Source organism: Hippocampus zosterae, chromosome 9 (genome assembly GCF_025434085.1).
Source record: "Hippocampus zosterae strain Florida chromosome 9, ASM2543408v3, whole genome shotgun sequence".
In the NCBI taxonomy this organism is placed as follows: domain Eukaryota; kingdom Metazoa; phylum Chordata; class Actinopteri; order Syngnathiformes; family Syngnathidae; genus Hippocampus; species Hippocampus zosterae.
Window position 1 is genome coordinate 25,534,566 of NC_067459.1, and position 16,573 is coordinate 25,551,138.

Genomic DNA, 16,573 nt, shown 5'->3' on the forward strand with positions numbered 1-16,573 from the left:
GCAAACATGGTGAATCAGCGTTTAGCGGTTATGCTGCACACTTATGGAATAACCTGCCAACAGAAAAGTCAACACCAAGACCTCTCTCTCTGTTAGCAGCTTAACTAATTAAGAGACTGAATGTTGCTCTTATCAACTGCAAACGACCAATTTATCATTCATTCATTCATTCATCTTCCGAGCCGCTCTATCCTCACTAGGGTCGCGGGGGGTGCTGGAGCCTATCCCAGCTGTCTCCGGGCAGTAGGCGGGGGACACCCTGAATCGGTTGCCAGCCAATCGCAGGGCACACAGAGACGAACAACCATTCGCACTCACACTCACACAAAGGGACAATTTAGAGCGTTCAATCAGCCTGCCACGCATATTTTTGGAATGTGGGAGGAAACCGGAGCACCCGGAGAAAACCCACGCAGGCCTGGGGAGAACATGCAAACTCCACACAGGGAGGCCGGAGCTGGAATCGAACCCGGTACCTCTGCACTCTGAAGCCGACGTGCTAACCACTGGACTACCGGGCCGCCCGACCAATTTATCATTGTTTTGAAAAGGCACGCGTTTGTGATTCCAACGTTCATCCGGGTTACTGTTGTGAATGCAAAGCAAATTGTTTTGTTTTGTTTTTCGAATGAAAACGTGCGGAGTTTGAACTCCAGTAGGATCTTTTGGGGGATCCGGTGACTTTCTCACGGAGAATGGGTCAAGGCATTCATTTTGGGCGGTGGGGGGGGGGGGGGGTTGAGACCAGTCTCTGAAGGACAAAGGCAGGTGCAGCGGGTGTTCCGAGTGGGCGGGACGACGTCCGGGAAAACGCAATGAAGTCGGCACGCAGGCGCTATTGTGATTGGCTAAGAGTTTTTGGAGGGAGGAGCCACATCTCCGGCATATAAAAATGTCTCCGCTCGCCTCCAGCTGCGAGCGACGAGTTGAGCACGCGAGTGGAGGATCTCTCACGTCTGTAAATCAGCGAGCCGTAGTTTCCAGGTTGTTTTTACCTCGCGGCACGTTGAGTCCGTGCGCTCTTGCTTGAAAACGTTTCCACGAATGCCGGGCTGCCGCTAAAGCCGCGTGAAGTCCGTTTCGCCAATGTGCGCCTCCGGAGGTTTGGCCGGCTCGCCAATGCTTCTGCATCAGTTTATGAACGGAGCCCTGGAAGCCATGCATCCCACCGCGCTCCAGAAGGACACGACTTTTACCAAAATCTTCGTCGGCGGGCTGCCGTACCACACCAACGACGCGTCGCTGCGAAAATACTTCGAGGCCTTTGGGGACATCGATGAGGCCGTGGTGATAACCGACAGGCAGACCGGCAAGTCCCGAGGATACGGCTTCGTAAGTAGGAACGGGAGACAACAAGTCATTCACGTCTCACCGCGATGGAATATACACGCGCCGCCCGCAGAGTGTCATACTTGTGTGTGTTTTTTTTTGTCCGTCCACACACCGTAGAATGATTTGTTGTCTTGTGTGCCTTTCCACGTGTTGATGTTGTGCGATGCGCGTCGACTTTATGCCCCGGTCATGGAATTCAATTGTCTTCCTACCCTAAGGAGGATGAGGGGATCACCCAAGTTAACTAAGACGATTATATATCCACCGCCCCCCCCCACCCCCGAACCTCCCAAACGAGGCCATTCAAGGCTGGCTCGGGGCTTAAGTGCGGGCGAGTGTGTTGCCCCCTCGTTCCTTTATATGGCTCGTTTGGAGCAGCGGCGATGGAAGACGTTGACCTTGCACGGCGTGCCCTCCATTGTCACAGACGGAAGCGCCTGCATTGCTCACCGCTCACATGATTTACAAGGCAACTTGGCTGCTTGGGGGGGGGAAAAAAATTGGTCTTCATCCTGTGAATGTGTGATCAACTCTGCAAAGATCTTATCTTTGAGTAGCTTTTTCACCCCCCACCCTACAGATCCCCCAAAGTGTCATACATGGGTAAATCATGTTGGGATCGTTTTTCCAAATGCACCGAACGAAAAGTGTCCCGTTGCATTCTGTCAGGCCTCGCTAATAGGTGACTTATCTCGGCCGTCCCTGCCAGATAAAACCGGCTATTCTCCCTTTGACACAAAGCACAGAAGCCATGTGAGCAATGCAAATATTTACCAGAACTCTGGAACTACCCATCGGCGCTAGTTTTGTCAGGCCAAAGAAGGAATGGAAAAGTGGTGTGTGTGTGTGTGTGTGCGCGCGTGTGTTTACAAGCAGTATGGAAGACAATTACTCAGTGTTTACACGTCAGCTCCCAAACTGGCGAAAACTGCCCTGCGAGTCTTGTTGCTAACGGTTGAGCGCGGCGACCGGTGCGACCTGTCAAACAGGCTTGTTGGGATGTGCCTGCTGTCACCCGTGCGCGTGCTTGGTTGACCAACAAATGGCTGGCTTCGCTTGGGGGCGTAAACCGGCAAGCTACCCCAAAGCCCAGCTCACCTTTTATCCAAACGCACATCAGAGAGGGGGGGATTAGCGGCACCCCCCCGCGGCGAGGCTCCACAGAGTGTCAACAGAGGCTCGTTCCTTCCTGTGTGTTTACAACACAGACGGCGGAGTGGGCTTTTTCTCACCTTGCCCATGTCGAAAAATGATGGCTGTGGCGTCCGTTCTTTCACTTTGCTCGACTCGCCCACCGAGTTGGCAGAAGACGGCTATCAAAACAGACGCTCAAATGCCCGCAGGGACAAAAGAGGGGGCCGACTCGGACGAGCTTTGTTTGTATTTTTACTCCGACAACGACCACCACCGGATTTTGGTTGGTTGTTTTCTCAAAGCAAGATTTTGGACAGCGGAACGTGTCAGTACAAAGGGTGCTCCTCACTTTATCAGCTGCTTGAGAACACAAACTCAACCAAGTCATGAACGATGCAACGATCATTCCCGTCACCAGGTCACGATGACGGAGCGGGGGTCGGCCGAGAGAGCCTGCAAGGATCCCAATCCCATTATTGATGGCAGAAAGGCCAACGTCAACCTGGCCTACCTCGGTGCCAAGCCTCGCAGCATCCAAACAGGTGGGGCCTGTTCATTCTTTTTTTTAAATGGATTTATCATTTATGAAATCACAGCGTTGCCGTCTTGATCAACCAGCTAGCGAGCTCCAGTTGCGGCGACCTTGAAGTCACATCCAGCCTCGTTTATAGCACAGCATCGTTCCAGATGCGCCCGCGATAGGCGAAAAACCGTTAGCCGGTGTCGAGACCATATTCGGAAAACGCCCGAAACACATTTGCGCTTCTTAAAATGCCCTCAAGTATTCCTTATTTGTCTGATTTATCGTAGGAGTCGTACTTTGCAAAGTGTTCCTCACTCTCTCCCCGGCACAGTTCACCAAAGAAGAGGTCAAGCGCGCTTGCTTCAAGTATTCGTCATACTTAAGGTGTTCTTCTGGTCTTTTGGAAGGCATTTGGCAAATTTCAAGCACGTCTTTCTTTGGGGGGGGGCGGGACTTGGGCCTTGCCGGGGCCCCCCCATTGTGTCAAGAGGGCAGGAGAGTCCCAACATCTGGCACTCCCCCAAATGTTGCCACAGCACTTTTGTTTTGACCTCCTGACCATGTCCCCATTTCTCCACTCGGTGACGATTGTGGCTCAATATTATCTTCCGCGGACCGGCGCTGGCGCATTTGACCGCGAAACGGAAAATGGGCAAGATTGCTGCGGCGGCGCCGAGCATGAGCCGCCGTGTTGGAGCTCGGCTTGACTGTGTGGCGCATTGTTTTGCGCCGAGAGAGGAACAAGCTCTGGCTGTGTCTCCCCGTGCTCTCTGTGTATTGTTCTCCGGCCCTCCTCTGCAAATGCAAATGCGGGCGTGCATGCGTGCGCCTTTCTGACAGTCCACCTCGTATCTTGCAGGCATATCCATCGGAGTGCAGCCCATTCACCCGGCATTCATCCAGAGGCAGTATGGGTAAGTGAAAGGGAGCGGGGGCGCTTGTTGCGTGCGTGTGCGTGTGCTCTTGTGTTAGACTCTTTGTGCAACGCCACCAGGCCACTTCTGTTTCTTGGACAAACAGGGCCTCTGGAAAGTACATGTCAGTTTCTGGGCCTGCTTGCAACTCCAGAGGGGGGGTGGGGGGGGGGGGGAGCATTAGCATACTTGAAATTTCTAGGCCGGGGAGATTGCTCACACCTCTGTGGTAATGGAAGGGCATTCCAGAGGTGAGCGCAAAGTGACCCGCTCGCAAAGTTTTGTCAGAAGCAACCAATCACGTGACAGGAACTGAAAAGGAAATGAAAATGGAAGCCAACGAGGGCGTTTTGGGCGATATGAAAGTGACGCTCCAAACGGAGTGATGAAGAGCGCATCACCCTGGAACTGCCAAGATTTTCCACACTCCCTTGGGACCATGATCAAATAACAGCCCCCCCCCCTAAAGAAAAGCCGCCTTCAACCGGCCGTGATTGTCTATTCATGTCCCATTAAATTGACCCGCATCGGGTATTAACGACCCGCTGGGAATGTGCCCCCGTCTTGTTCCGGGCCACTCAGAGGACCCGGAAAGTCCCGTGGCCTTGCTTCTGTTACCATGGCGACAGCAGATTGCACCGAACCCCTCCAGGGATTGGACAGGTGCCGTTTTGAGGTACGTGCCGGCTCACGTTACGGCCTTTAATCACCCGTGGTCGCCACCCCAGAGAGGCAGAGGGCGACGCCGAGCACCTGTCCCCCCCCCCTCCCCCCCGTCTTGGAGATGTTGCGTGACAGACGCGGGCCTCCCTAAGATGCGCAGCCTCGAGAAGTGGCTTTTCTTTCAGCCTCTTCTCCCCTCCTTGGCGACATATGGCATGCTCTGAAGTGGGAGCGTAAGCAGAAACTGGAGCGCTGGATAGTGTGTGTGTGTGTGGGGGGGGGGGGGGGGGTCAGCAGATGCTTTGGACTGTGAGGGTGAGGTGAGGCAAGTGTCATCATTTTCATAGCCACCACATTTGCTCTCTCTTTCCCGGTCCGCAGTCATTGTTTTCGTTTGTGGAAGCCTTTTTTTTTTTTTTTTTAAATCGGTGGCTTCTCTGGCGGTGTGAAAGTTGACACGCCTCTGCGAAGTAGTGCGAGGGATCAGGCGGGGCCTTGGGGGGGTTTGGTCATCAAAGTGGGGGATGAGGCGGCGTGCATCCGCAGGTGTGAAACGTGGCCTCCTCAAGCGGAAAGGGAAGGATGCCGCGTGGCTCGTTTCCACATTCGCTCGCCAAATATTCCTTTTCGGTTTCGACAGTAAAATGACCAAAAGTTGAACGGCGCCGCAGCGTTTCCAATTCCCTGCAAACACCTGCGGTTCCTCTTTTGGCCCTCCCCATAAATGAGGCGGCCATCGGGCCTTTCCCGCCCGCATTTGAAATACTTGCAGTATGCATTTGCAAAGCCTGCAGCTTGTGGGGGGGTCGGGGGGGGGGGGGTCATTGTGTCAAAATCACACGGGCTGGCTCGCCATCAGCACAAAAGCAGCCGACCCGGGATTTTCTGGCCGGCGTCCACGTCGGCCTGTCGCCGGCTCAGGCTGACCCCCTTCCCCCAACCGACCTCTCGCCGCTTATCTCTTTCGATAGAAGCTAAAACCAAAGCTCACACCGGCGCGTTGTATCAGTGAAAGGCTCCCTTTTGTCTGGCCTTATCCTCCCGCATTCCGTCGTAAAGGCCGCGTTAGCCTTTTGGATTTGCGCGCAGGAGAGCACGTCGGCGGCCGAAGCCGGCCGGGTGCGTCGCGGACTCATTCATTCATTCATTCATTCATTCATCTTCCGAGCCGCTTGATCCTCACTAGGGTCGCGGGGGGTGCTGGAGCCTATCCCAGCCGTCTTCGGGCAGTAGGCGGGGGACACCCTGAATCGGTTGCCAGCCAATCGCAGGGCACACAGAAACGAACAACCATTCGCACTCACACTCACACCGATGGACAATTTTTAGAGTGTTCAATCAGCCTGCCATGCATATTTTTGGAATGTGGGAGGAAACCGGAGCACCCGGAGAAAACCCACGCAGGCCCGGGGAGAACATGCAAACTCCACACAGGGAGGCCGGAGCTGGAATCGAACCCGGTACCTCTGCACTGTGAAGCCGATGTGCTAACCACTGGGCTACCGGGCCGCCCTGGTCGCGGACTCACGTCGCCTTTTTTCACGTGTGACTTTCAAACGTTGATGTTGATATGCGTGTATACAAATGCGCCGGGTCTATTCTATTTTCTTTTTTTTTTTTTCTTGATATTCCTCCTTCTGTCCAACTTCCCAGCAGCTGATGATCGGAGGACACCCCCCCCCCTGCCCCCACCCCAAATATAGGAAGCAAATGTCCCACCCCCGCGTCTCGTCTCTGCGCAAGGTGCCAGTGGATGGCTTGAGAGTGTCGCGTGGTGTGCTGTGATGGATTGGAGTGTCTTTTTATCTGTTCCCGTTTGGCGTGCGAGTGATATGAAGTGAAGCGCTTGCGCTGATTGCGCTGCGACTCTTTCCCTATTATGGCATGCTTTGGGCTTTGCGGTGGTTACTGGTGTGTGTGCTGTGTAGCGTGTCGGGGGGGGCGTCATGTGACATCCCTCTCCTTGCATGCTTCCATCCCCTGACTGGATTGAGTCCATGGCAGCCGCACGGTACTGATGACATGGAAGACAAAATGGTGTTGTTTTTTTTTTCATTTTGTTGCTCACAAGGTGAGAAAGTTTTGAAAGCAAACTTTATTTATTTTATTTTTTCTGAACTGCGTGTTGATATTTTTTATAGGGGGGGGGGGGGGTGACGTGCAATGCAAATGTCTTGGGCCATCACGAGCTTTGCTTCATTGAACCGTTTTGCAGTACAGTCATGGTGACAAAATGGCAGCAAAGACGGTTATGAACCACTTCGAACATTTTAACATCCACCTTGTTGTCGTCCTGAAATAAACCCGCCAACAAACGTCAAAAAACGATTTAATGAAAAACTTTAAACGATTGACGCCACACTACACTGCATGTGGTCAATATAGCATTGCTAAGACAACAAAAGACGTTTGCACTGTGCCGTGGCTCTTCGGGACGTGTCCACCTCCAGAAACCGAAACACACACACACACACACACACACACACAGCAAGCAACTAGTTGATGGATACTAGTCTGCATCCTGACTACTGTTGAGGTGCCTCCGAGCAAGGCACCAGAGCAACACGGCGCCAGCTCAGGGGCGCGCGGTACCCATTTGCGCGCTCTGTCGCTTTGACATGCCTGCACGTGTTGTGGTCTGCAGCGTGTCAATTAAATTTCTCATTGCGGGATTGAAATCGGCACAAAGAAGCTATTTGGGTAGCCCTGGTTTAAAAAAAAAATGAAAGGGGGGGGGGGGCATGGAGGTACTTTAAAGTCCGAATTCTGAGATTAAAGTGAGAATCTTGCCAACCTTGGGGTGTTTTTTTTCCCTTCCTTGGCCCTAATCCTGTCCCGTGCGGAGGACTTGGTTGGAGAGACCTTTTGTCCCCCCCGCACCACACAGCTTTGATCACCTGTCGAAGAGCAACTACAGCACCTGACAGCAGCATTGATAAGCGCAGCGTGTGTGTGTGTGTGTGTGTGTGTGTGCGAAAAGCAGCGGCTGTTTAAACACTCTGCTGGTGCCTGAAGTGGAAGAGCTGCCAGTAACAGCTGACTCCATCATTCAGCCGCCCAGCCGCCCCCTCCCCACGCTTGGAGCTCAGAAGGCCCAACCGCGCACGCTTGCTAGTTTTTGGGTTGGTTGGCTGAGCGACACAGACAGAAAGTGGGGGGCCCCTTGGCCCCGTGCTCTGCATGCGCGAGCGTCCCCCCCGACTTTATTTTCCGCCGCGGACGTAAACAAAGCCGGAGCCTGTGGGCGTAACGTCGCTCGTTTGTTGTTTTTGTGCTGTGCGCAGGTTGGCCCCGCCTTACGTCTACCCGCAAGCCTACGTGCAGCCCAGCTTGGTGCTGCCCAGCCAGCTGTCGTCGTCGCTGACCAGCAGCCCTTACCTGGACTACGGCGCCGCCTACGCGCACTACGCCCAGGCCAACTTTGAGCAGCAGTATCCCTATGCCGCCTCCCCGGCCGGCTTCCTGGGTTACGGCTACGCCGCCCCCGCCGCCGGCGCGGGGCCGGCCGCCGCCGCCACGGCGGCCACCGCCGTGCACCCCGCCCTGCCCTCGGCCGCCGACCTGGCCGCCACCGCCGCCTTCCTGCACTACGCTCCGCAGCAGCAAGTCCAGCCCGACCGCATGCAGTGAGCTGCGGCCGAGCGAGCGAGGATGGCCAAACGCCCTTTGGGGGGCGGCTACCCTGCGTCAGGGCGTTTTCAGGAAGGGGATGAGGGGGGGGGGACTATTGCACTGGACGCGATATCTGGATGTCCTCGTTGCTCATGGGGTGAAGGTGGGGTGGGGGGGTTCCGCATAGGCATGCTGAGAAGCTTTAATGTACAAGGTCGCTTCTAGAAGCTGACTCTTTATCATCATTGTTATTATTGTTATTTTTTTTTCTATTGCTCCTTATTATTATTATTATTATTATTATTCTATTGATGTCGTTGTTGCTTTGTAAGCCATTGTTTTATTTTCATGCCTTTTGGCTCAGTCAGTGGTCCATCTTGTTTTGAGAGCGTTCTGTGACACATTCCACACCCCAGCCAAAGTATCTCAGCTGGATGTGAGGGGGCACCGCTGTCCTCGGACGCTGCGGGGAGGGGGGATCTGGGGGGGGGGGGTCACAGTGAGGTGAAGCGCTGCGCCACCGCCACCTTGAACAAACTCGCAGAGCTTGGCTCCCAACCTGGATGACATCATGTTTGATGTCACACACACACACAAAAAAAAGGGGGGGGTCCTCAACATGCAAGACGTGGAGCTGCATTCTTTCTGCCTGGACAATATCAGGAAGACTTTTTATTCTTTTTATTGAAGAGGCCTTAATAAATGCCCCGCCCCCGCAAGCCCCCCCCACCCCCTCCCCCCAGTTTCAGAAGTGCACATTTTGTAACTGCTGTTTCCAGCAGTCAATCACAAAGCCGCCCCACTCGTATGTGGGTTCTTTTAGGCGGCTGCGATGATCACTTGCAGTCGGGGGGGGGGGGGGGGGCGCATGGGACGTCATAGACGCTGGCCGACGGCGCGCTCCGCCGTCCTTTTCCCTCCTGTGTGTCTCACTCTCACCACTCGTCCAAGCACTGCATTCAAGACATTTTCAGTCCTCCAGTACATTTACATTATTTATATGGCGCTATTTATAAGAGGTACTAAGTTCAATTGCCTGTTTGTCTTGTTTTTCTTTTTTGTACTATGACCGTCGTTGTAGCACTGATGCCAATTAACCTGCAGAAGCACACCCGCGCGCGGCTTTTGAAAAGCCACCGCGTCGTCGGCGCGTTTTGTGCCGGCGCCGCTCCGGACCAGGCCTATTTCCGGATCACTTTCCGCTTGTGTCGGCAAGTGACCTTTCTAGTCCTTTTGAGAAAAGCCATACAACCAATCCAGAATAAAACATTTGTACTTAGTCAAGACGCCGGCCTTTTTTTTTCTCCCCCCCCCCTTGCTTACAAACAGTAAAACATTCCTCCTTATTTGCACGTCGCGCTTGCGACCACCACCAAAATGGCTCAAACGTTGACGCTTAGCGTAGCTTAGCATCGTTGGCGCGCGACGCTGGCGCGAAGATGGGGTCACGGGGTTCACTTGTTATCCGCTCGAATGTGAGAGTGGATCCTTCGCACGTGCATTTGGGTGGGGGCGCGCGAGGCCCCGGAATTGGACTTATCAGTTCTTGACACCGGCCCCCCCGGCGGGCTGCTGCGCCTCCTCTCCGCTCTCTGACATTTGTCGCTTGGCCAAAGAAAGAAAGAAAGAAACCCACAAGTGTTTTGCGTTTCTGCTTAAAAAGCGAGTTTGACTTTTGCATCCGGCGTCGTATGTTGGCTCCTAAGTGCTGAGTCTCTTTGCTTTTTAAAGGACGGCCGAGATTTTCCTTGCACTTGTAGCTTTTCGCTAGCATCGGACTCGACGGCGTTTGACGCTAACGCTAGCGAATCGTCTGGTGAGGACGCTTGTCTTGGATAGAAAAACCGCGTGCGGACAGCGTTGACGGTGCGCTTCCGCGGTTTCGACGCGAGCCGGTCGCTCCCGTTGTGACGCAGCCCACTCCACCCCCTCCCCCACTCGCGTTTCTCTGTCAGTGGTTATCTTTCCCTCTCCTGCCACGGCTGTGCTCTCTCACTCACGCGTTTGCTTTCCTCAACTCTGGGCCGTCACCGGTGTTTTTCTTTGCTTGACGTTTGTGCCACTCGGGCCAGCGCGGTGTTGTTCTTTCTCCTCCTCGCGCTTCATTGCCGATTGTCTGCCCTCTCAAATCATCTCCTTTCCTTTTCTCTTTCTCGCCGTCGTCCCGGTCCGTCTCTCGCCGCCGCGTGGAGACGCGCCAGAGAGGAGCCCGAGCTGAGTTGGCACAGCGTCAGCTTGATGATTTAAAAAAAAAAAAAAAAGCTTGTGCAGGCCCCTGTCATGCTGAGTCACGATGAGGCCTATCCGTTTCAGGCTCTCTCCTTCACATGCTTGGGTAACCACCCCCCCCCCCCCCAACCCCTCCCTTCGCGCTTCTTGTGCAACGCTGACGTTTGGGGATTCCTCGGAAGTGTCACCACGAAAGCGTCCGAACCTTATCGGATGCGTGTTGGGCTTCGATGCCACCGACGCACGGTCGTGTGGGCGCGAGTCATCGACGCGTTCTCTCTTTTTGTTTCTGCTTTTCAACGCAAACAACGGCTCACTTGCGCCCGTTGACGCCAAATCAGTCGAATGGAAGCCTATGGAGCTTCTCTTTCCATACAGGTTCCAAGAACAAAAGGTTCCCAGAACTTGAACGCAGTTGAAGTGCGTCTGCCTCGAGCAGAGCCCGTGGGGAGGTTGAACTGTCATGAAAGCACGCTCAGCCCGCCCCCACCCCCTCAACAACCCCCCTCCCCACCTCCCCGCACATCTCCAGAGGGCCGGAAAGACGAAGCGCCGCGGACGCTGTGGGCCGCAGATCCTCGTCTCATATTCGTTTCGCGTCATGCCAGTTCTGCCAAGCACACAATGGACTTGAAGCACCCCCGAAGCTTTGTTTTCTGTCATTCCGCATCCAAGTGGAAAACCTCGTGTGGCGTGCAAAACTCTTCCTTTTTTATTGTCTTTTTTTTCTTCCCTTTTTGATTCAATGGTATACAAATTGGAAACAAAGAACTTGAAGCTGGCTCCAATCCTTCACGACAATATCGGGTTTGGGATGACATTAGGCTGAATTCATTTCAGCCATTCGGTTGCACCAAAACATTTTCATCTGCAAAAGCTGCAAAAACTGGCCTCGGTGATCTCAGGAAGATAGCGTAGAAGAAGCTAGGCTAACAGCTGGCTTATTTTTTTCCTCCCTGTGGTGAAGGAATTGCAAGAGCTGTTTAATGAATAAAGCTCCCTTCCTGATTGGCTAATCATTCCAATGAACATTTTTGCTATCATGAATATTGAACAGGTTGTCAGCCCCCCGCCGTTCCCCAAAGAGATCGGGGAGGGAAAAATGACTGGTTAGGCACTCTTCACCAAAGGATCATCGCTCCAGAAGACTGCCACCTGTGTACCACCTTTTAGTCACGTTGTTTATGTGTTAAGAGATCACCCCCCCACCCCCCAAAAAAAACAACTGGCGCTTATACAAATGTCAAAAAACTTCCCAGGAAGAAATGATCAGATTTTAGTAAAAGGTATCATTATGGGAGCCTCCTGCTTGTTGGTTTGGCATTTTGGAAAGCGCGCTCCTGTGACCTACACGAGCGCAACACCAAGGACACTTTTTTTTTTTAACGGTCAGACTTGGAGTGCTTTCCCTTATTATTAGCTGAAACATTTGTTTGCTCACTATGTGTGTCACACGTAGCGCCACAAGTAGGGTGGGGGGTGGCTGTTTTGGTTCTGTGCCATATTTCCTTATCTCAGGCTAGCACGCTGGGGGGGCGCGGGGGAAGAGTATGACCTCCACCTAGACCTGAGACTCAGCCAGCATTGTTGGGGGAGGGGGGCGGGGCTTGATCTGAAAACAGAAGGAAGAGACGAAAGGAAACGGGGCCAGGTCGTGGCTGTTGCGAGCAATAACAACAGCTGAGAAACGAGCGAGGCGCTCCGTGACGCTTGACGGCCGAGCTTCCGCTTCCGCTTTCGGAGCCAATCGCACGACCGCAAACCGTCATGGCCGCAGACGCCGCCATCAGCATACCGCGGGGGACGGTGGGCAACAGGTGCGGCAAAAGAGGACGTGAACAAGCGCATTTCGTGCCCCCGCTCCACTTGTGAACTTTGCTCGCAATGCTTGCAAAAGAGGACAGCTGCGAAAATGCCCCCACCCTCTTTTTTTTCCCTTCCAACGGTGCGTGAGCCGCCGAAACACTGGCCTGTACACCAACCGGCGCATACAGAGCAGGTATGCGGATAACTCACGTTCGTCCGTGTGACGTTGCAGCTTTCTGTGCTCACGTCATGCAATCAAGTTCCTCGACGACGCCGCCCTTACGCGGACTCGACTCGGATTATTCAAACGGATGGGGAAAGCCTCGGGTCATCGGCGATGAGTCAAAGATGTGAACGATTGCTGGCGGCGACGCTAATTTCAATTGGGAAAAAGTTCTCCCAGCCCTCCCCCCTCTCCTGCAATGAAAAAGGTACTTTGATCAGGAATAAAAGCCACGGAGGCCGGTGAGCAGAAAAGTGGTTCTATTCGCGCTCACCTGCATGCAAGAAAAAAAACAAAACGGCATTATTGAGAAAAAAAAAGTGGGGTGGATATTGGTGGGCATGGATATTTTAGTCACTTGATCATTTGAATCTTGTTCATCTCTCACACCGATCTTGACTTTTCAGGCCGGGAAGCTCCCCCCATCACTCACTGTTCTCATCATTTCTTTTCTGGGGTTTACTTCTGACCTCTCCTAATTTAGTATGTTCCGCCAACCACTATATCCCCTCTCATGGGGGGGGGGGGGGGGGGGCTCTCACTGAGCTCTCTGTCCTGTCATTGTAAGCCTGCGTGCGTTGGGGTGTACGAGTGTCTTTCCACGCAGTTCTGGAGGGAATGATCAGTGCGCGCCGAGGGTCGTCCACCGTGACTCACCAGCAGCTCTTTATAAGGGAAAGAGAAAAAAGGGCCCCGCTCGCTATATTTAGATGGACTTTATTGGCCCTCTTGTCTTCATCCCCCTCTCATTCGGCGCTGCCGCCGCTCTTGGAAATCTCTCGCCGTGTGGGCGGCAGGCCGGCAGGCCCTCCTCTCCATCGCCGGCGAGGGGAGGGCGAGCCTAATCATGACGCTGATAATAACGGAGCAGAGGGAACAAAAGAGAAGGGGGGGTGGCAGAGAGGTTGTGGGCGGTGAGAAAAGCGTCTTTCCTTCAATGACTATCCCCGCACGATACCGGGACACGTCCGCTGCTCGGCCTCGCTTGACTGCAGGAAGAACATCCTCCTCGACATCGGCGCATTCCACCACCTCCAAATCCAAAAGCCAAAGACCACCTCGAGAAACATTCCCGACGACACTCTTCACATTTTGGCGAGCGGCAACAAAACGCTACCGATATCAACCGGTGGCTAAATCCTGACAACCAGAAGCAGACATTTTGGCAAAACGTGACCTTTGGGAAAACGAAAAATGGCCACTCTCTTTCCCCCATCCCCAGAAATGACATCATGTCTTTTCAAAACATCATTTTGGAACCCGGTGCCGTCGTGGCGGGCTGGCGGGGTTGGCAGGGAGGGACCGTCCATCGTAGCTTTTAGCTTAGCTAGCGTCCTCCTGTTGCCCACCAGGGAGCAGCCCAGGACGCAACCGGCCCTCCTGACCAGTCGCTCCGGTCTCTCTCTGTCCCGGGCCGAGATGCTGCCTGACCAGCAGACAATGCCGTAATGGATGGCCCAAGCCGCCGCCCACTAATAGAAGGTCTTAAGGACCCCAAAAGACCTCCGTTTCCTGAGTAGGAAGAGTCTGTCCCTTCCTAATCAGGGCGTCCATGTTGGTAGACCCGTCCAGTTTATTGTCGGAGGTCAGTACCCTCTCTATGTCCGTACCCCAGATGTTCATGGGTGCAAGTGAGGACGGTTTCCTGCAGAAATCCACAACCAACTCCTTAGTTTTCCCGGGGTTGATCCGGAGCTGATTCTGCTGGCAGCAGTCCACAAAGTCCTTCGTCAGTCCCTCGTACTCCCGATCGGCTAACCTCTGTAATGAGGCCAACGATTGCCGAGTCATCGGACAACTTACGAAGGTGGCAGGTTGGAGTGATGTGTCTGAAGTCCGAGATGTAGAGGAGGAACAGGAATGGAGCCGGGACAGTGCCCTGCGGCACCCCAGTGCTGCAGAGAAGCCTGTCCGACTCACAGCTCTCTCTGTACCCTCACGTACTGCGGCCGGTTTGTGAGATACCGCCAGTCTGTAATCGTGGCGTTGAAACTGGGTTTGACCTCTGCGGTCCCCATACCGCGCCAGTGCAGGAAGGCGCCCAGCACCTTTTCCCTCCTCCCGTCGTTGCGGCGCGACCATCGACATCTTTCCAAAAGGACACAGTCGTTGACTTTCTCCGCACTCCAAACTCAAGAGTGAAGCTTTTGTCGTCTGAAAAGTGTGACCACCTGTTTTGTTTTGTTTTTTTAAATGCGCTGTTCACTACCTGCGGCTTGACAAGGCAGTCGTTAAGTGCTCTGGAGTCCATTCAGTGCATTGCCATGGTAACGCTACAAGGAGAAAAGTATCGGCCATTATACCTCCAGGAACGGAACATGAAAACCATACGGAGTGGGCCTCCCCCTTTGCAGCTGGAAGATCTTCCACTCTTTTACTGTCCATTCATTTGTTTTTCTGTCTCCTGGGCGGGTTGCGTCACTCCCATGTCGTCGCACCTCCGTTTTTCACCCGTCCACAGTGGAGTCTATTTGAAACCAAAGCGATAGAAAACCGTATGGCTGATAAATTTGCCGGCAACTCACAGGCGAGTCTTTCGCTTCACTCCTGTCGGGTGGAGTGAATGAGGCAAAAAAAAACAAAACAAAACAAAAGGATTTGCATTAGTGCCTCCAAATTGAGGAGCCATATGAGAAAGACATCAACTGCCATGCAAATGAGAAACAAATGCTATTCAAAACCACGGAAGGTAAAGAAAAAGGAGGGGAGAGTATTTTGATGGTCTCTCCTTGCCCTTTGGGGTCATTTGCGCCTCGGACGTGAGGCCGCGAGGTCGTTGGAGATTTGGCACGAGAGCGGCGACAACACTTTTGCTGCACGACAAACGGTGACGTCACAATGGTGGAAGCGGCCCTCAAGACAATCGCTCTCTGTGCAGGAGGTGAATCGCCCGGGCGCGACCCCTGCCCCCACAGAGCCTCTTGTCATACGCGGTCGCTATTAGCTCGGACATCCACAAAGCCTTTGGACAAGGCGTCGACGGCGACGACGCGTTCCGTGCCTCTGTCTGCGCGCGCCTCTCTCTCGTGCGTGCTCATCCGTATGTATGAGTGAAGATGTTTATTGGTGAGGTTCTCGCTGTCCTTGGTCGGGAACGCAGAGGCGAAGGTGGAGTAGGAGTGAAGGCCCCAAAGAAAGAGACAGAGCGTACAAAACAAAGAGTTATGCTGAACAGAACCCCCCCCGTCCCGGTCCCCATCTCCCTGCCTCGATTTAACAGGAGATACCGTACCGGGAGTAACATGGAGGACTGCGATATACAGTACATGCAGATCACTTCAGAACAAGTTGGACAATGACGGAGCTTCTTCTCCACTTACAGTGCTGGGAGGCATCCAGCCAGCCATTAATCTGGACCGCTTTATTCCTACGAGCCTATCCTGGTGGCCGGGGGGCAGTAGGTGGGGTGTACCCCGAATTTATACTTACACTACCATAATATCAATTCCATAATATTCAATGACCAATCTAGACATTGGATGACGACACAACTGAGGATGCTTTTCACAGAGTGAAGACAAAATCAATGATGCTACTAATAAGCAGAAAGTGGAAGTTGACAGGGAAGCTTGTGGTCAAGTCTCTACAGAGCGGAAACGCCAAATTTGGTGAGGTCTCCTGCTATTGCAAGGAAAAATCATCAAGACGTCGCACTCGGCCTAAACACGTGCGCAGCCAAACCGGATTGAGACATGTCAGCATACTTCAAATTCAAATATTTTACTCAAAGCCCTCCAGTGACAAAGTACCTTCCCACCACCCAAAGAGCCAGAAACTGGTTCACAGGCTGTGACGGGGACAAGTGAAGAAGCTCACCTCGTGGCTGAATTTCACAGTGGCAGATGGAAGAGGAGGGCGGGCCTTGGCTTCAAGCCAATTAACACTGAGAACCTCTCTGATCACAGTGTCAGGGACAACACAAAAACCCCCCCACCTGCGCTGCTAAAAGTACACTTTAGAGCAGCTCACGGTAATGAAGTACAAATAGTGACCGAGTGAGTACATATGCGGTGTTTCAATGCAATTTATAAAGCCCACCTGTCCTTCAGCTGAGGTCTCAGAATGACAACAAATGCAACAAAGGCTTTGTGGGCTTCGCACAGTCTGCGGGGACCGAAGGCCCGTCTGTGTATTGTG

The 16,573-nt window shown here is 53.5% G+C and overlaps 1 protein-coding gene across 1 annotated transcript; it reads left to right on the forward strand.

The window, feature by feature from the left end:
- Nucleotides 1-891: 891 nt before the first annotated feature.
- Nucleotides 892-9,457, forward strand: LOC127607802 (RNA-binding protein 38-like). Its single transcript, XM_052076473.1, has 4 exons — nucleotides 892-1,332; nucleotides 2,885-3,008; nucleotides 3,849-3,903; nucleotides 7,851-9,457. The coding sequence occupies exons 1-4, from the start codon at nucleotides 1,087-1,089 to the stop codon at nucleotides 8,194-8,196; spliced, it is 771 nt and encodes a 256-aa protein (XP_051932433.1). The 5' UTR covers nucleotides 892-1,086; the 3' UTR covers nucleotides 8,197-9,457.
- The last annotated feature ends 7,116 nt before the right edge of the window (nucleotides 9,458-16,573 follow it).

Excerpts from the sequence above, each read along its gene's own strand:
- LOC127607802 (XM_052076473.1), top strand. The coding sequence starts at position 1,087 with ATGTGCGCCTCCGGAGGTTTGGCCGGCTCGCCAATGCTTCTGCATCAG. Across the intron at positions 3,009-3,848 it reads GCCTCGCAGCATCCAAACAG|GCATATCCATCGGAGTGCAG; the intron begins GTGGGGCCTGTT and ends CGTATCTTGCAG. Across the intron at positions 3,904-7,850 it reads TTCATCCAGAGGCAGTATGG|GTTGGCCCCGCCTTACGTCT; the intron begins GTAAGTGAAAGG and ends TGCTGTGCGCAG.